General features: G+C 33.2%; 1 protein-coding gene across 8 annotated transcripts in view; it reads left to right on the top strand.

Annotated features, from left to right (window-relative positions):
• LOC117110506 (arf-GAP with SH3 domain, ANK repeat and PH domain-containing protein 2-like) overlaps nt 1-20,297 on the top strand; it is a 50,075-nt gene that overhangs the window by 18,165 nt on the left and 11,613 nt on the right. The window contains exons 4-19 of one of the 8 annotated variants that reach the window (XM_033253239.1): nt 1,799-1,923; nt 2,573-2,648; nt 3,689-3,742; nt 4,668-4,753; nt 5,320-5,485; nt 5,938-6,190; nt 7,519-7,725; nt 8,084-8,306; nt 8,416-8,596; nt 8,999-9,200; nt 11,257-11,447; nt 11,858-12,029; nt 13,523-13,648; nt 15,098-15,148; nt 17,893-17,994; nt 19,286-19,527. In XM_033253239.1, coding sequence (XP_033109130.1) covers nt 1,799-1,923; nt 2,573-2,648; nt 3,689-3,742; nt 4,668-4,753; nt 5,320-5,485; nt 5,938-6,190; nt 7,519-7,725; nt 8,084-8,306; nt 8,416-8,596; nt 8,999-9,200; nt 11,257-11,447; nt 11,858-12,029; nt 13,523-13,648; nt 15,098-15,148; nt 17,893-17,994; nt 19,286-19,527 — 2,457 coding nt within the window. Of the gene's footprint in view, nt 1-1,798; nt 1,924-2,572; nt 2,649-3,688; nt 3,743-4,667; nt 4,754-5,319; nt 5,486-5,937; nt 6,191-7,518; nt 7,726-8,083; nt 8,307-8,415; nt 8,597-8,998; nt 9,201-11,256; nt 11,448-11,857; nt 12,030-12,675; nt 12,721-13,522; nt 13,649-15,097; nt 15,149-16,922; nt 17,010-17,892; nt 17,995-19,285; nt 19,528-20,297 lie in introns of all 8 variants that reach the window. The other 7 variants (XM_033253240.1, XM_033253245.1, XM_033253241.1 and 4 more) reach the window with 7 other exon arrangements.

The raw sequence follows: 20,297 nt of genomic DNA on the forward strand, positions 1-20,297 counted from the left end.
GGAATGGTATTTATTCACGTTTTGATTCAAAAGCTAACAACTTTTATTAGACAAATTAGTCATTTCATTTTTATTTTTTATATTACATTTAATTAAAGGTACTGTTTAACTGTATAAAGTTTGTACATTAGATAGGAATGATATTATTCAGGTTTTGATTATCAAATGCTAATGACTTTTGTAGACAATTAGTTATTTTATTTTTATTTTTTATATTACTGTACATTTAATGAAGTGGCAGTTTCTTAAAAAGCAGTATTATTTTACTTTAGGCAACTTTTTGTGCTGTTTCAAGGCTTATAATTTTTTTGAAATATTAAAATCAGTGGCTGGCCAGATGGAAGTCACTGCAGGGATAGATGTGATTTCCTGTATAATTCTTTTTGTGGACCCCTATAGGTATACAGTGTAGGTGGGCTACAATATATTGTGGTTATCACATGCGATGACTTGTCTCGCAATACTGTACATAGTTACGAGTTTATCCTCATTAAGGTTTCACGTCAACATGATTTTTTACGAGTTTCAATTAGTACTAAAATCACTGCTTATCAAACTGTAAAAAGATATTAAAGAAATTAAACACTTAGTATGCCTGTAGGTTAATGCATTTTTTTGAATTTGTGATACTGGTTACAAAATATATAAAATGTATGTAGATTTTTGTATGATCGCAAAGAAATGCTAGTGGGCCCCCCACTTTGTAAAACGTTCCACTGGCCCTGTGTATTTGTATACATTTTTATTATACGTGTAGTAATGTAAAAATTGGGAGCTGCATAGTTTATCCTCTTAAAGCAGGGTGGGTCAGACAAATTTGACCTTCCTCATGTGCTTGCATCAAAAACCTTCATAGATTTTATATTCTGCTTTATGTGTAGTTTTAATATTACTTTGTACAGATGTGCGGCGGCAGGCCTTAAAAACAACAGGTTTTCTAGCTAAAGATGTATTTGTGCAAGCCGCAACAACGTTGGGCCATGCGTGGCCTTTGGGTCGCACTTTGCCCACCCGTGTCTAAAACTACTGTATGGTTAAATAAATAAATAAAATTAATCAAATTTGTTATTAATTTGCATTATTGTTTTTATATGACTACTGTACAGTATAAGTTCATATTGCCATTGTCATTTATATTGTTAATTATTATTATTGTCTTGCATCCTTTCTATACTGTATCTCTGCAACTTCATATGCTGTTTTATATTGATTTGTACAGTACAGTTACCGTAAAACCTCGAATTGAAGCCCAATAGGCTTAATCGCGAGAAGAAGCCCATCTTGAATTGAAGCCCACCTCATCAATTTGCAAAATTAGCCTCAAAAAGAAGCCCATTTCAAGATAGCAGGCTTCTTTTTGAGATAGTACAGTACATACACTGTCCAAAGTTCGCAAAAAAAGTAGCCCAGGGCTTATATTCGAGGTATTTTAGGATATGCATTCTTACAACCAAAATATAATTTGCTTTTTAAAATTTTTAAATGTTTAGTACATTTTTGTCCTGTGAATCCTGTATAAGCCTGTGTCAGTTTCAATATTTACAGTATATGGTAAAGTATACTTCTACCTGCAAATTCTATGTTATATTTTTTTATGATAAGAGATACTGTAAATAAATCTACAGATGCTATGTATATTTATCTATTACTAATGGTGTTTGATGCTAATGGTTTCTCATATGTCCCTGGAGATGCTGTGTCTTCCAATAAGAATTGTTATAGATAGCTTCCTTTGCTTTGTACCATGTGACCATATCATTTATAGCAGCTTCTGTCGTTATCTATTTTGTGTCTCTAGGTTCATAACATTAACAATATCATCATCTTCCCATTGGATGCGCTGTTGAAAGGTGACCTGAAAGGTCAAAAGGGTGACCTCAAGAAGCCGTTTGAAAAGGCATGGAAAGAGTATGAATCAAAATTGTGAGTATAAGTTATTAATAAAGAAAGCAACATTGTGACATTTAAAAAAATTTATTTATTTAATTTTTAAGTATTCATTAATTCTACTGAAAACATTTTATACCCAAATGCATGCTCCCAGAAAAATGTACAATTCTGCTTCATGGTAGAATGTGGTTTAAATCAATTGTTTATCATTTCTAATAAGTACTAATAATTTGTATCTTTTTATTGCATATTATGTAATAGTTTGAGAATTTTACTGTTTTGGCTTCATAACTCAGTTAACAACTGCACTGTTGGAGGGTCTTGTGAATTCACATCCCAATGCGAGAAATACTGGTACTTTTTCTCAAACCATAATGTTCATTTTCTGGAACAAAAACAAATTAATTTTCAAAAAAGATAGTATTTTTATTTTGACTTAAAATGATAGGTCGTCTAGTATTATACACATCATGTTAGCTTTGCATTGCACACATTACTTTACACTTGCTCTACCTTCAGATCTCCTCTACCATCTTAGATAACCTATCATATTTTCATTATTTACAATCAAAAGAATTTTGATATGTGTTTATTATGCAGTTAAATGTAATTTTGATTTGGAATAAAGTGTAATGTTGTCAGAGTGTGGTCTCATTTAATTTCTTTTACTGTTAATTTTCAGTTCCAAGATTGAAAAAGAAAAGAAACAACAGGCCAAGGATGCTGGTCTTATAAGGACTGAAGTTACTGGGGCTGAGGTAATTCAAGATTGTTTAAAAAAAAAAAAATCAGAATTATACTGTAGTGTAAATCAACTTCGTTTTGGAGAAATGAAACAAAAAATGTATGCAGCTAGCTACAATGAACCACAATTATATCCAGGGTAGTATTAAAAAGTACTTAAAAAACATCTTTTGCTACACTTCAGCATACAAAACTATATTGATAATTCAGTTTCATTTGAGAATAAAACAAATTTAAAGTAAATATTTATAAATATAATGGATGTTTGTTGAGTGCCTTGTGCACTAGAGAGAACATCTGACATCGTACTTTTGCGTACAGTAGTTTCTTATTTCACACAATGTCGTTAAGAATTATTTACTTTAAAATATTTAATATTTATTTTATTTCATGTGAAAAAAATCTTATAGCACATACAGCACAACAAAGTATATAATCAGTATTTCCAACAATGACCAACAGGTTGCCAAATGTTAGCACACTGTTACTCACCTTCTTCCTCTTTCCTAAATACTGTACTGATATACCATATTTTTTTTTTAATAGATGCCCCCTCCAGAGCCGCATTTGGAATAAATGTCTCCCTCGAATAAAAGCCCCAGGGCATTGTTTGCTCAAACAAAAGACCCCCTCCCCCTGCCAAATGACTAAAATTCCTTTTTTTCTGACCTGTTTGGGATTAATAAGTTTTTATGATCATGTAATAACACTTTTTGGCGGTATTATGGGTTGTAGTTTCATATATACAGTGAAAGTAAGGGGCGTTTATTTGATTATATACGTATCCTTTTTACACGCCTCCCTCGAATAAGAATAAATGACTCCTTTGAACGAACGCCATCTCAAAAACCATTCTCAACAATAAATGCCCCGGGGTGTTAATTTGAATCAATACTGGAACTAAACGTTACAGAAATACCTTAATTTAATTTGAATGTAAATATTTAGCTCTACTACTATAAGATAAATTGTTTCAGTTCTATCAAGTAATCATGGATTTGAAAAATCCTTGTCAGTATTTTTGTATATAAATTGTGTATACTTACTTTTTTAGACAGCAGAAGAAATGGAAAAAGAAAGAAGAATGTTCCAACATTGTATGTGCGAAGTAAGTAAATTTTATAAACAAAATACAAGATATAAATTTAACAAAATGTATTCAAATCTAACGTCTAGTTCACACTTGTGAGAAATGCTGGTTAACCATTAAGAAAGGCAAGTTTTGCTAAATAATGTATGGTACCTCAAAGTCTACCAGGAGCAACAGTAGTTTCGCCGTGACATTATGTGTAAGTGAGGTTAACAGCCACAAAATATTTCTTGATTGTAATGTGAAAATCAGCTCAATACATGTTATAAATAGGCCCTATGTACCAAGTACGACGAACACAGCTTATACAAAAAAGGTTGTCGTTTCACATAATTATTTTTTCCATTTTACAGAACTTACTGTTTATCAATATGTAAATTTAATTTTGTAGTGCTACAAGTAGCTTCCTGTTGTAAACTCTTAGTAACTTCACTGGCTAAAAGTCAACAAGTCTAAATGCTAAGCATATTGCGGATCTGATTTTAATTTGATGTGTTTTTACACCTTAAATAAATAGTTTCTAAATTAGCATTTTCAGGGGTCTTGGAAGTAGCGGGAATCTCCTGGAAATCGGGATGGCCTCCCGCACTCGTACAAGCAAGCAAGATTTCCCCCGGGAAATAATCCATCTCCCGCAAATTCACAATATTTGTATGTCTTTACTACTTCATTATTAATTGTCTCACGGAAATCAGCGCCGATGGGTATCATCATGCGCATCAAAATAAAATAAAATATGTTTAAGAAAACGTACTTAACCATATCACCTGGAAGGGATTTTTTTTACAAATTGGGACCACTATCATTGTCCGAGGGTAAAAATAGATGCCAAACACTAATTTCACTATCAAATATAATGGATTTAAAATTATTGAATTAAAAATATATTGGGAATATTATATTGTAGGTAAAACAATATTAAACATTAAACTTTTTCTTTTAGTACTTAATTAAGGTGAATGAAATCAAAGCTAAGAAGGGTGTTGAGCTAGTACAGCACCTTGTAGAGTTCTTCCATGCCCAGAGCAAGTAAGTAGAAACCAGTAGATGTAGGGTAGCAATATGTTGTACTACCTTAAGTACAGGTTTTCTTCCAATTAAAGACCACTTCAGAGGTTGGTGGTTACATGGTCTTTAGGAACTTTGGTCTCTAATTAGAATAATAGTGATAAAAGACATTTGTTGATATGGGACCACAAAAAGAGGTGTCCTTAATTTGAGGGAGATCTGTACTGGTAAACAGTCTCAGATGCAATGATCATCACATCATAATCATTATTATCACATCACACCAGCAGCATCATTATCATCATCATAACACGACTGCATCATTGTCATCATCAAACACATGATGACATCATGATATTTGCCTCTCATTATCACCACAACATCAAGATCTCACATCCGTGTTGTCCTCATCATCGTCATTATTAAGATCATCGTCATCATCATCAATATCATCATCACACTGTCATCGTCATTGTAATTATCTTATCGTCATCATAATTATCATTACTACATCATTATTAAATTAGTAGAAACATATAAAATTAAGTGATGTACTTAATACTTACGACAACAAAATTCCTTGACAGTTTCTATCAAGAAGGCTCAAAGACGGTGGAAACGTTTCGTAATTACATGGAAACGCTCTCATCGCAAGTTCAGAAAATTAAGACGGAACAGGATGAAGAAAAGAGGAATCTGCAGAGCCTACGAACATTGCTTAAAGGGTCATTAACTACATCATTAGGCAGAGATGTGAGTCATTAAGCATATAATTTTGATTTGAAAATTGGAATGCGGTATAATTATAATGCGCATTTTGTCATAACCTCTATGCACAGACATATTGTATTATAACCTCAATCTTTGCAACAAACGGCAATGGAATACACCATAATATAAATCAATTCATAGTTTTAACTGCTCATGCCCATTTCAAGGTCAATGGACATAAACAAATATACACACAACATAGGTTTATGTCGATTGGCATGCGCAGTTAAAACCACGAATAAGGTTATTGCATCATTATTCAGCACGTTGGTGTTGATTTCATGATGCTAACATAATGCTAATTAATCCACAATCATCACTTTCATTTCTATTGAATGTGAACACACATTCTGGGCTCTCCATACTGTGGCAATTTACATGATGTAGCACAGAAAATTGTATTTAATAATTTTATTGGTTTGATTTGATTCTAGCCACAACAAGGGTATGCCTTACATCAATTGGAGACTGACGTCTCTCACGGTACCACTAAGGATGGGTTCCTCCACAAGAAAGCCGAGAAAGGAATGCGACTTTACCAGAAACGCAGATGCATAGTGAAGGATGGTTACTTAAGCATAGCACACTCAACAAGTACTAAAGATCCAGTGAAGCTTAATCTGCTCACGTGCCAAGTAAAACCCTCCAAGGAGGAAGCCAGCAAGAAATATTTCGATCTGGTTGCACGTAAGTCTGAATAGAGGTCTTCCTCCAAGTAGACACCACTTTTAGGATCAGGGTTTCTATGTTCTTTAGCAGCTTTGGTCTCTAATTTGAATAATAAAGATAGAATACATTTGTTAATTTGGAACCCCAGAAAAGTGGTATTTAATTAGAGGGGTCTTTAATTAGAGGGAGAACTTGACATATTTTAAGGGTAATTTTTTTTTTAGACTTGAAGCTGCTCCAGAACAAGGTGCCTTTATGAGGTTTTTTATTTTCAATTTTTAGGGTCCAGTTTTTCTTTAAATAAATTTTTGAAGCAGTGTGTATGTTAAAATAGTTCTAAACTGATATAGGTATTAATCAAAAAAACCTTGGAAGATGGCACTGAGAAGAATGTTGCCTTTTGTTAAGAAATAAGTCAGCCTTCTCATCGTTCATGAACTCTGTCACTAAGAAGTACTTAAACCATCTTAAGTTTTTCTAGTTTAGGAATTTCAAATTATCTTCACAACTTGAGATGTTAAGAGAGTTTGGCCTATCAAATGTACTACCTTATAAGTCCATATTATGAGAATGGTTTACCTATGAATTAGGTTATTATGTTTGATCTGATTGAGGAATTTGCCAATAGACTTTTGTGACATTATCTTGAAGAGGCCTTCATTCTGCAATGATTAGATTGACATGGGCTAATAATGATGACAATGATGATAACCTTTAAATTTAATGTTAAAGTTGTGTTGTTATATTCTTATATAGTAATCAAACAATCATGTATATTTTTGTTGTTTATTTATTGTGTAATTAATGGGAAAAATATCAGAAGCATAGTGAAGTTAGTTATGACTAGTGGCTAAACCACTGTCTGTTTGCTAAACCAGAGAATCATTGTTACTGGGTACTATTCCATTAAGTTGTTTTCTCTATGAAATACATGTTATAGTGCTTCAACCTTTAGAAAAGGTGTGGCTTATGTGTTCATTAGAAAAAGCAATACACTCAGAAAAGCACAGGGAATTATATCCCTGTGTAAGGAGATGGTTTTTACCTCTAGGGTGGTGATGGTTAATAGGGGCCCAGCCAGCAGTGTCGTCAGAGATTTCTCAACAAGGGGTCCAAGGTCCTGAATTTTAAGGTTAGGCATATGCCGGAAATGGCACTCTCAGACTAAAACTGCTTTGTCAGGGCAGTGTTTCTCAACAAAATGATTGGTCTCTGATGGTGGTTCCAGGGTTCTTCAATGGGAGTCCAGTGGCCCTCTGGATCCCTGCTGGTGTTGCCACTGGACCCAGTCTAAATTGTCTAAACACGCAACATAGGATCAACTGAGTTATTTTAACTAATTACAGGGGACAGGACTTACCACTTCATGGCAGAAACCGAGGAAGAGGCAACTGAATGGATTTCAGTCTTAAACAACAGTAAAAAAAATGCTCTGGAAGTAGTCTTTGATGGTGACACCAAAAAGAACAGCCTACAAGAGCTAACACAGAATATTGTAACCGAAATCACAAAATTAAATGGGAACAATACATGCTGCGATTGTAATTCTGAAGGTCAGTGACATCCTCATGATTAAATGCTTAAAAACATTTATTTAATATTTTCCTTATTGCATTCTACAAGAAAACCCAAATAGTGCATCACAATTACACAATTCAAAAATCTGACTTATCAGTAAAGTACTAGTAGATAGGAAAAATGACAGATTCTGGGGGTGGCTATTTAAAAATCAATGCTTGATATCTGTTATGTTTATCTTTTACATTTATACTGTAACAAACATGAATTTTAATAAGCCGAACACATAGTACAACAAACTCATTATGTAGCCATGCAATAGCCAACCTTAAAATAGATTACCAAGAGTATTGCTAAGTTGGAAACTTAATTGTCTTTTTGATGTTTTTTCAGACCCTAAGTGGCTTTCAACAAATTTAGGAATATTGACGTGCATAGAATGTTCTGGAATTCATCGTGAGATGGGAGTTCATATATCCAGAGTCCAGTCTCTAGAATTAGATAGGTTAACAACTGCACAACTGGTTATTGCACGGAATATGGGAAACGCCACATTTAATGAGGTATTCGAAGGTTCGCTGCAGCTGGACATGAAACCCACAAAAGCTAGTACAATGTAAGTTACTTCTCTTTCTTGTCCATTATTTTTCATATTTCACTAACATATTTTAAAATATCATTTTTTAAAATTTGTTTTTAAAGATTTTTTCTCATTTATTTAACAGGGAGGTTAGGAAGAATTTCATCCAAGCAAAGTATATTGATCATAAATATGCTTTGAAAGTGTCAAGTAGTCAATCTGAGAGTATGCAAGATATAAAAAAAGCGGTTACAACATCTGACATGTCACTGCTATTACGTGTATTTACTGATGGAGTGGACCTCGCATCCGCTATCACAGATCAGGTTTGCAAAATATTCATGATTTTTTATCATCTCTCCAAAGATTGTGTTAAGATATTCTGTCTGTCTTGAGAGGCAAACACCAATTGAAAATGAAAACAAGAGAATATTTTCTTGCTAATAACAGACAGAAAAAAAACACGTTTTTTTTTATATTCTTTACATATCGTATCGGTAGGCTCATTATATTGGCTGGTAATCTATTGCAACCATTTTGGTAGTGGAAAATTTTTTTAATTAAAAAAAAACTGAATTGTTTGACTTTGTAATTTTTATTGAGCTCGTTAATGTTTTAATCAAACTGTAGATTATTTTATTCCCAAATTTGTAAGACTTGCATTATCTGCAATTAAACTTCAAGGTACTTGTTAATAATTTTATAATTTTTGTTTATTATGAATCTAGTTGAAGCAAAAAACTGCTCTGCATTTAGCTGTAGAAAAGCAAGGGAAGCGGAATTTGCATATTGTTGATTTCATCGTTCAAAATTCTCGCAATTTGGATGTGAAGACCCGCGATGGCAACACTCCATTACATCTATGTGCAATACAGGATAAACAAGAAAGTATGAAGGTGATATTGAAAGGAAAGGGTAACATTACTGCTGGTGAGTACCTTAGACCTGTACATGTACTGTACTTGAAACCCATCCATAATTTAGACCTCACTGGATGTACTTAAAACCTATTTATAATTTAGACCTCTCTACGTGTACTGCAATTCTGGTTAGTCTAGACCTCTCTAAATTTCATTTAAATCCATCTATCTACACTTTAGACAGGTTTAAACATGTACTTGAAACCCTTCTGTGTTTTAGACCTCTCTACATGTGCTCGAACTGCATCTATACTTTAGACCTCTCTACATGTACTGAAAATCTGGTTACTTTAGACCTCTGTACATTTACTTGAAATCGATCTATAGACCTTACTACATGTACTTAAAACCCAACTATACTTTAGACCTCTCTATATGTACCTAATGCCCATTTATATATACTTTAGACCTCTCTACATGTACTGAAAATCTGGTTACTGTACTTTAGACCTCTCACATGTACTTTAAATCCATCTATCTATACTTTAGACTTCTCTACATGTACTTAAAACCCATCTATACTTTAGGCCTCTCTACATGTATTTAAAGTCTGGTTACTTTAGACCTCTCTATGTGTACTTTCAACCATTTATGCTTTAGATCTTCATACATGTCATTGAAACCAATTAGACCAATTTCATTTTATATATTATTTTTAGATTTATATCTCTTTGTCAACAGTGTCAGTACATTAAGAAACTAAATTTCATGTCACTTTGGTGTGAGTAATATCACAATAAAGTTTATATTATAATAATGATATGTATTAGATTTCTGGTGATTTGTACTGAAGGTCTATGTGTTTGCACTTTAGACATCTATGGATTTGAACGTTAGACCTTTCTCAGGGTTTTTTTTACTTCTGATGGCTATTAGTTTGAACTTTAGACCTCTCTGTGATTTGTAATCACATTTCTATGCATTTGTCCTTTGTTTTGACACTGGTAATGACATTAATCACATCCTTTTCAACGTAATAGACAAGTATAATATGTTTGATACTTTCTGATTCTTGACCTGTTGAAATCTTATTGGAATGTCAGCTATGACAACACTCAGTACCAGCATAATTAATTGTACTCGGTAAATATTCACTCTGTTGTCTTTAATTAATGTGTAGGTATCTACTTAACTATTAATCATTAATTATTCTGCTGTGCCCCAACATAGTCTTAAAGTTTTGATAGATCAATATATGCAGTACTGTAAAGAATTATTCTAATTATTTATTAAAAATGTTTATAAATTTGTTTATGTCTTCTGTTTTCATAGCTAATCCACAGTGCTACTTATAGAATAGAATACTTATTGTGGGTATTCCTTACTCACACTGTGGCCTTTTTGCTCCATTCACCAGAACCATGTTCTCCTTTTCTTAGAGATAAATTTGTTAAATGAGATATGGGTATGTTTGGGATGGTGTTTAAACCAAATATTAAGGAAGCATCTATTAAATTCTTAACAGTCTCAGCTGTTTCTCTTATTTCAGTAGTGATCCTGTTTGTATACAGCAAATGTCAAAGAGTTATTTTGACTATGAAGGGGTAGCATAGATTAAAGTGTTACCTTTGGGCACTAGAATGTCATATAAGTTTGACTTTAAATAATGCATTAGTTTTGCTAATCTCTCAGTCAATGCTTCTTTTGGCCCCAAACATTATCTCAATTAATGTTACACAACACATATGAACTGTTACTGGTATAATCACAAAGTTCATTACACTTTTATTAATATGCATTTTAGTGAGCTGGTAGTATTGAAAAGAAAAAGTTAAATAAGGTAAAAAAAAAACCCCATCAAACTCTCAGTTACCTTAAGTACAACCAACCCAAAATCTTGAAAATCTCAGCCTTTTTTTACATCAAATATATTTTTTGCTGTTCAAAAACAAAGAGAAATGACTGCAACCTTTTATGGCATGAGTTGTTTTCCACACTCTCAAAAAAAAAATCAAAGGGAAATGGCAGTAACTGCCAATGACACCATTGCCATCCCAGTGGAGTTGAAATGTCCATATAAACTGTAGATGTTGTAATTAACATCAATTGCTCATTTCTTCTACTAGTGAATGATTCAGGAGAAACTGCTCTAGATCTTGTCAAGAGGTTCCATTTCTGGGAGTGTAAAGAGTTACTGGAGCAGGCGGCAGAGGAAAAATTCAGCCAGTGTGAGAATGTTGACATAGAGTGGTGTCTTTCAACTGCCAACGGGAATGATGCAGTAGACTTCAGTGATGATGAACTGGATGATAATAGGGTAAGTTTTCTCATTTTTATTAAGCCAAATTTTGATGTTATGTAATACGTGTCTTTTTATACACCGACTTCTTTTTTATCGTGTGTGCTGCCACACATTTAACATACTGTACTAAAGATTCTTCAGCTTATAGCCCTCCCTTCTCCAGACTCCCAAATGTATAAATTTAATCATGATGACATCACGTCAAGAACCTACAGTACAGTATATAGGCACATCATGACTATATATGGGCATACAACCATTTTTTGGACAGAGGTGTGTGGCCATAGGTAGGCTGGCTAAAGGTTCCCACCTGCTTATATCATAATCTCTTTGTTTTTTCTTATAATAAAACAACATTATATAATATTTATTTGTCTTGCATAAATCCAGTTTATAACTTAATAATTCATATGATTTCAATTTAGACTCCATCGAGACGACGACCGAACAGTGTCATGCCAGGAGCACCGATCAGTCCACGTATTCATCAAAGACATTCGACAGAAAGACGGGAACGTTCTGGGTCAGATGGCACTGATGGAGATGCCTTCGTACTGACCAGACCGACCCATGCTCCACCAATCCCTCCACGAAGAAGTAAGGAACACCAGGATTACCCTGCCTTAAGCTTAATGATAGACACCATCGGTTATAAATAATGATATATCACACTTATTTTTTTTTATAACACACCTTAATATTACACACTAAATAAACAATGGTATACCACATTTAATTCTCTGTTTTATACCACGCCTAATTTTTAATAACCTTCACGTTTCATCAATTATCTTTGGCAGCTATTTTGTTATTTTAAAAATAATCAGTTCATTATATTTATCACAAGTTTATAATTGCTAATATGTAGTGAATGTTAACATAGTTTATATTATGCTTGCTGTGTTTCCAAAATGTGTATGTTTCCCCGGTAGTAAGTATAGTTCATGTGGATAACCAGCCTTTCCTGAATATGTTTTTTGTTCCTAACCTTTAATAATTATTAGATTGATTATTAAAAATATATCATCACATGTTTTACCTCATTCACATGAATTTTCCTATCTTCACAGCTTTTTTTTTTATTAATGTAATTATATACGAATGCAAAATTAATATACAAGATATAGTAGACTTGGGACTAAATTGGTTGCATGGCATTTTGCACATCATAAATGCCTGAACAAAAAATATCCAACTAATAATTTACAAGAAATCTTCTAACCTCTCTCTTTTTTTCACCAAGACTTGCTGCGTGCTACAAATTACAGTCCAATTTTTTCATCTTTTGGTAATCACTATGAATCAACGGTCTTTTTTATCCCTGTATTTTTTGAACACTTTGCACATCCTTTACATCCTTGCACAAAAATATCTATAATATTAGTCTTGAGAGTGATATTTATTGCTTGTAAATTCATTTTGTCTAGTAGCCACTCAATTGTTTTACCATAAGTATTTATTATTTTGTTTTTATTATGTATTGCTTATTAAAACCTTGTTATGGTAATCAATTTAGTTTCATGAAATATTTTTGATAGTGGTAATGAACATAAATGTGTGTTAATGTGTAAGTGTAAAAATAATCTAAATGATTAAAAAACAATGATAATGCCATATTTGGTTTTAAAAAGAATTTTTAAAGTTTAACTAATTTTTATATGGAATTTATTTTATTATTATTGTTATTATTATTATTGTTATTGTTATTGTTATTGTTGTTATTGGTATTGTTATTATTATTATTAGTAATAATTCACACAATTTGTGTTGTAATATGATCATAATTAGGTTTTTTTTTTTTTATTAATTGTGATATGTAACAGTTCATTAAATGGAGTAACGTCCAACAAAATGTGTTTCTGATTAACACAATATTAATAATCATTATCTGAAAACATGTTTAATTTTACTGGAGATATTCCTTCCTTTAAACTAACAATATGCAAGGCTTGTGATTTACTTTGCACAGCTGTGCCTGAGATGAAACACCTTTGCTACATTAATGCTGATGACAAGCTACGTGTCTGCATGTCACTGCTACCCACTGCATGACTGTCAAATCTCTTAACAACTAATATTCATTTCTCCAGCAGCACCAGTACATAAGAAGAAACTCACTGCCCCCCTTGCCCCCAACGGCCATAAACGAACAACATCCGATACATTTCTTAACCAGGTTCTTCCTGTTCCCCCAGTACGGGGGTCATCCGTAGCAGGTATGCATGTATTTTACCTGATTCACTTAACATAGGTAAACAATCTGCACTTATCTAATCAATCATCTATCAAACGTCATAGATTCTGTCATCAGAGTTTATAAATTACGGCTGCTGAAATTGTCATGTAAACATGTGCGCGTAACTGGGTTATTGTCAAATGTCAGGTAACCTTTAGTATATGACCTTAGTGCTATCAACTTCTCAACATTTAGTAAGTTGTGGCGTAGTTGTTAAGCACCCGCCTTACAATCCTAAGGTTGTGGTTTCAATCCCTGTAATTCAAGGAATATTTTTTCCCTTTACTGTTCATCTTAATTAGACTTTAGTTTGTAGCAGTTATGTCAATCATGTAGCATGTTATTTGCTACTGTTTAATTAGGACCATAAACTGTATGAATATTAAGATATAAATTAGACTTGAAGTGCAAGAACATTTCTGAAATTATGTAGGGATAAAAGAGAAAGAATAAACTCATTTTTAAATATCTCTTCTACAAAATAATATGCTACAATTTTAAATAAATACTCATTTCAACTTTAAACTGTAATGATAAAACAGTAATAGATATATAAATGTATTGCTCATGTTTTCGGTTTAACTCTTAATCGGGTCACTATTATTTTTTTAATTCTTTATTCCCAGTAATGAAAAAAAAAGATATAATGCTCTATCCACTCAAAGATAGACCCATATTTGGGTGTAATATGATATCATCACGCCCATATATGGGCACTCGCATAAATTTGTCACTTATAATTTGATAGCGTGGACGAGCTTAAGAAGTATATAATGTTCGGATAGTGACCATTAGCTATTCTTTGGCTTTTACTGTACCCTTGCCGATTATTATATAACCCTTCCCACTGCCCTATTTACACCATAGACATCCCAGCAAACCTCTAGAGTATTATCTGTTATTATTATTATTCCATGCAGAGATTGGAGATTAAGTTAATCTTCTGACCATTACAAGATCAGATAAGCTGCTTTCATTAAGCCATCTTGTATTACTTGTGTGTGATTATGTCGAAGGTCAAGGCAACAAATAATCTAGCCTATCACAAAGCATTTATGTAATGAACATGTGTAATATTATTTCTGTTCCTAAATGTTATTTAATTATGTCCACACTATCAAATTTTCTATGACAAATATACATTCATGTATGAGCAAAGTTTCAGGTATTTGGCACTCAAAAATTGAAGGTATGGACAGAGCCTTAAGGCTAGATGATTTGAATATGTCTTGAACTTTGACCTACACATGTACAAATGAATCAAACCATTCTTTATTCAAAACAATAAAAGGAATGAAACATACATCCCAGGTCATGGCTTTATCAAGAACACAAAGGAACAACAAGGATTAAAAACATAAAATTAAAAAACAAGATTTAAAAAAAATTTAATATTTAAAAGAACATTTGTTTTTTTGTTTTTTTTAAGAAAAGCACAAAATTCATTACCTGTACAAGTTTTGGCAATTCAACCACTCAGGCGAGTGTCTGGCGTTCCAAATGTGCTTTTTTATAAATAAATGTGTTATTATATTTACTGCACAAATACGATATATTCTTCACATACCGCTGCACTTTCTTATAAAAATGAATATCATATTTTCACATTCATAACTTGGTTGTTTTCATCACTGACCGTTCATTTCATGCTTTAATTCACGTTTCCATTTCTGCTTTTCGTGATGAAGACGATGCATTATCTTGTCACCCATTTAACTTTGCTCTAACATAAGTTATTTGTAACTTCACAATCACACTCATGGATTGGTGTCATTTCTCATGTCATTTTTTTGAATGGCTTTTGTTTGAACCATTGTGATATGTGGTCAGTTTGTATTTTTGATTTCAGTTAGTTGTGAAGTTGGTGGCAAGGTTGGCAGTAGTGAGAAGGGTGATAGTGGAAATGGTGACATTGATAGTGGTGGTAACAGTGGCGCATCTAGAGGGGCGCACGCCCCTCCGATAATTACTCGCGTCCCCCCCCCCCCCAGTCACTAGTTCCCCCCCCCCCAGCGCCCCTCGACTGATCATCAAGCTCCCCAATTCACCTTCACGCTCCCCCGTATCAGCACCCCCATTTCAAGAATTCTAGATACGCCACTGGGTAATAGATATATTTTGTGTGTCAGTGATGTTGATGATATTGGTAGTATATATGTTGGAATTGGTAGTGGTATTAATGAATTAAGGATGATGATAATGATATTAGTGGTGGCGAATAAAAGAATGTATGTACAGTATATTATCAAAACATGAAATCATAGGGTCCACTGATTACTTTCAGATGAGAAACTACAGTATAATGAATAATTAATGAAGATGAGCCTGTAGAGAATTGAAGTATTGATTCCCAACATGATGGCATGTAATTTTTTGTTTGGAGTATGCATTATACATTCTTATACAAAAAATATTGGATACCTATTTATTTATTTATTTATTTCATTTATTTATTTATGAAAATTTGATAAACAACCTGGGGAGGCCAGATAGCCACGTCGTCGTCATGACTAGTGGCTAATAATTGCTTTCCCCCTTAAAACTTAATCTAAAAACATACATCAAAATAAAGACAGAAATTTGATCCTGAGTGGAAAAACACAGTTAATTCTAAATAAACATTTGGAAATTTGAACCCCCTAACCTTAAGGTTGAGAGGTTGAAACAGCAACCATTCATTAAACAATCTCAGTATGTTATGTAGAGTTAGGATGATGTGTTAGTGTTTGTGGTTGTCATAGTGATGTAAAACCTTGAAGTCCGTAGTTAAGTTTGTTGTGAGGATGAGAATATCTTGTGGTTGTTATGATGATGTTAGGGGTGACAGTGATAATGTCTGTTGTAGTTTGCAAATCATGATAATGAAATTAATATTTTAAAAAAATCATATTTGAATGGTTAGATAATATACTATTATTACTAGTGCTCAGTAGTAACATCATAACACCACCAATGACATCGTAGTTCGGGTGAGCCTAGGCACTGCCTATCTTTCTTTCCAAATTGATAAGATTAAGCACTGCCTACACTTCACCTCAGTGTGTATGCCTTAGGCACTGCCTATGTGCAGCCCAAGTTCTGTAAAGTCTAAATTGGCTTAGCTTGTAAGCCAAAGTGGCTTAACTTGTAAGCCTAAGTGGCTTGACTTAGCAAGCCTAAGGCACCTCAGTTTGCTGGGCCTCTGGCTTTGCGAATGTCCCAATTTAGTAAGCCGAAGGCACTGCCAAGTATGCAGACTTTATTTCTTATTAAAGGAATGGTTACTAGGCAAGTTTCCACACATCGTCAAAGATTCTCCGCCACTTTCCAGGTGCATACGTCGATGTATTTTAGGATGCAAGGTACCATCAGTGCTGTCTAAACAGCACATTTGCATGCCATGCACAAATCCCCTCCCCTCCTCTCCCTCCCCTGTTATGTTTGTACCAAAATAGGAGCAAGTATCAATAAATGTTGAAGATTCATATTAAATAAAAAAATAAAATACATATGAAATTTGCTTAAACAAATTACGCCTATAGTTTATATAATAAACGATCAAAATAAAACAATTAAATGATTTTGAAAAGCACTTAAAGTTTAATTAATTTTGTTAATCAATTTACATTTATGCAACAACATTTACACATTATTATAATAATAAACAATTAAAAGAAGTTCTTATTAAAAGTATTTAAATGATAATATAGCAAAAAAAAAATGTATATACTAATAAAATTCATAGACTAACTTGAATAATTCATTTTCATGTTAATTATAAATGTAATCTTTGGCATCAATCAATATATATCAAAATTATATATTTAAAAAACCACAAACTTGTTTTAGCCTTGAATTAATTATGTATAAATAAAGTTAAATATTTACTATTATATAAGATTAAAATACATTTCAAGTAAATTACAATCTCATTAGTAAACCGTAATTAATGTTTTCAGAAGAAGATAATTTTGGTCTAAATTTTCACTCGGAAATAGATACAGTATATTTATTGTATGTTGCATGTTTGTGAGTAATTTATGTGCGCATGTATGTGTGTAGGCGTCTGTCAGCTGTTGGGGAGGATGAAGTTACAAATTATGTGGGTGTGTGTCTACGTGTGTGTGTGTGTATATGATAGTTGAATATTCTGTGAACGATCTTCAGATCTAAACAAGCTCACTAACCCAGTTTTTATTTTTTGCTGACTGCATGCACTTTTATTTATACCCTTTGACCTAACAGGAAAGTTAGAAAAAGATGATTCAATGCCACCACCGTTAGCGCCAAAGCCATCAGGTATTTCGCATGGCCGTCCCGCCAGTCTGCACGGTAGACCACCAATTAGTAAGTAACAACTCTGAAACAAAAGCCTGCTTAGTTAAATAACAATTTTGAGGTTCAACAAACTTTGTATTTGTTTAGAATGAGAAAGTATTCCACAATCACATTTTTATTATTTTTTTTTTTACCAGTTTTTTGTTTTGGCTTTTTTTTAAATAGTAGATTTAATGTTTAATTTTTATTTCACAGATCTAATATTTTACACTGATCTAATGTTATCACAGATCTATATTACATTACAACTTTTTTGCACTCTTAGTGTAAATAATATATAGAAGTAAAACTACACATGTTACACAGTAGGCATATTAGTATGTTTTTAATAGTAGTACAAAATAATAAGTGTCTAAAAATTAGCACAGCACTATAGTAAAAGTTATGGGTACAGGGATCCCAAATGTCCCGAAAGCTGCGCAAGTCTCCCTCAAGTTGTGTGAGTTTCCCGGAAATCGGAACAGCTCCAGCACACTTACGCAAGCAAGAATCTCCCGGAAAAGCACCCATCTCCTATAATTTCATATTATTTGCATATTTGTTTGTATTATACTCTATGACCAATTGTCTCATGGAATTCAGAGTTAATGGGTATCACCACTCACAGCAAAATACAATTAAATGTGCTCAGTTAAACAGATCTGCCAAAAGTGACCTTTTCTTCAAATTGGGACCCCCTGGTGCAGTAAGCCTAACCTAGCTTTTTGAGAATATTTGACACTAGGGGCAACTGGTTTAGACTTGTTTATCTCTTGAATAAGTTACACATGCCTTCGCTAGTCCTGAAAAAAAGCAAAGGGAAAACATAGTGGCAGATTCAGGAATTTGAAATAGACGGGGCCAGATGAGGGAGTTTTATGGATGAGGGTCCAGACCACCCCATTCCCACTATAGTTGGGGTTGAATAAAACATTTTTTTGGCATCTCTGGATGGCTGGAAATAGCACTTTTACACAATATATTTGAATGTTTTTCCAATTTTTTTTTAAAGAAAATTTTTTAGGGTGGCCAGGTCTGGATGCACCAGACATGATATTTTTTGCTAAGAAATGTCCCAATCACCTTGTGCTGGTGTTGGTTATTGTAATGATTTGTGTTAGATTTATTTTAATGGTATAAAGCAATATTATTTTCATTATTATTGTTAATTAATGGTTATGGGAATTTAATTTTTACAATTGTTGATTTATTATTATTGCTATTTATTTAATTGATTTGCTTAATTGAATATAAAATTGTTTAAATCAATGCTCTATGCTAATTTATGCTGACTGATATCTTTTTGCATCCTCTACAATAGTACCACCCAGGGATTTTTCCAAGTCAGCAGAAAATCTCCCTCAAGTGACCAGTAAATCTGTATCGAGACAAGGCTCAGTGTCAGAACAGGAAGAAATAGTAAGGCCAACAGTAGCACCCCCTGCCATACCAACACAAGCAACACACCGACAATCTACGCTACAAAGGCCGTCCTGTCCTCCACCGCCTAGCCCCCAACCACAAGTCACCGTAGATAGACCTTCACCTAAAATGTACCTACAAGTAAGCAATATATATACTCAAGTAAAACACAAGTGTCACTGTTGTATTTAGCTGAGCACATATTCACCGCAACTGCAGTTTAGAATGAACCGAATGCGTTGGAATTGCTCTGCAATACCGTAAAACCATGAATAGAAAATTTTTTTTGCGACCTTTGGATGGGCTTCTTTTTGAGATGGCCTTCTTTTGTAAAAAGGGCTTATTTTCGAGGCAACTTTTACAAAGTAAAGAGAGGGCTTCTTTTCAAAATGAATGCTGAAATTTTGGGAACTACTATTAAACTATCAATAGGACCACTGTAAACATCAGTCTTTATCATGGCTTGTATTATCCGGCACTAAATCACCTAACCACTGTACAAACAAAGCATGTTTGTAATTATACAGTTTCTTTGGAATTCGTGTACAGTGTATGTACTATCTTAAAGAGAAGCCCATGGGCTTCTTTTCGAGAGCTTATTTTAGAGGCTACTTTTGCAATCTAGAGAGGGGGGCTTCAATTTGAGATGGGCTTCTCAAGATAAAGCCCATTGGGCTTCTATTCAAGGTTTTATGGTGTATGATTCACTGTCTTGCCTTAGTGAATTGATCATTTTGTATCAAAAGTTAACTAATATTAAATCAATGTTTATATTTATGTCAGATATTGTATGACAGACAAAAATATTTGTTATATATTGTGTGTCAGATGAACATATTTATGGCAGATATTTTGTATCTGAAATATATATTTGTTGGATATTCTATGTCTGATATTAATATTTATGTCAT

This window comes from Anneissia japonica, unplaced genomic scaffold, assembly GCF_011630105.1.
Source record: "Anneissia japonica isolate Jap-2015-1 unplaced genomic scaffold, ASM1163010v1 scaffold3040_len1308831_cov196, whole genome shotgun sequence".
NCBI lineage: Eukaryota > Metazoa > Echinodermata > Crinoidea > Comatulida > Comatulidae > Anneissia > Anneissia japonica.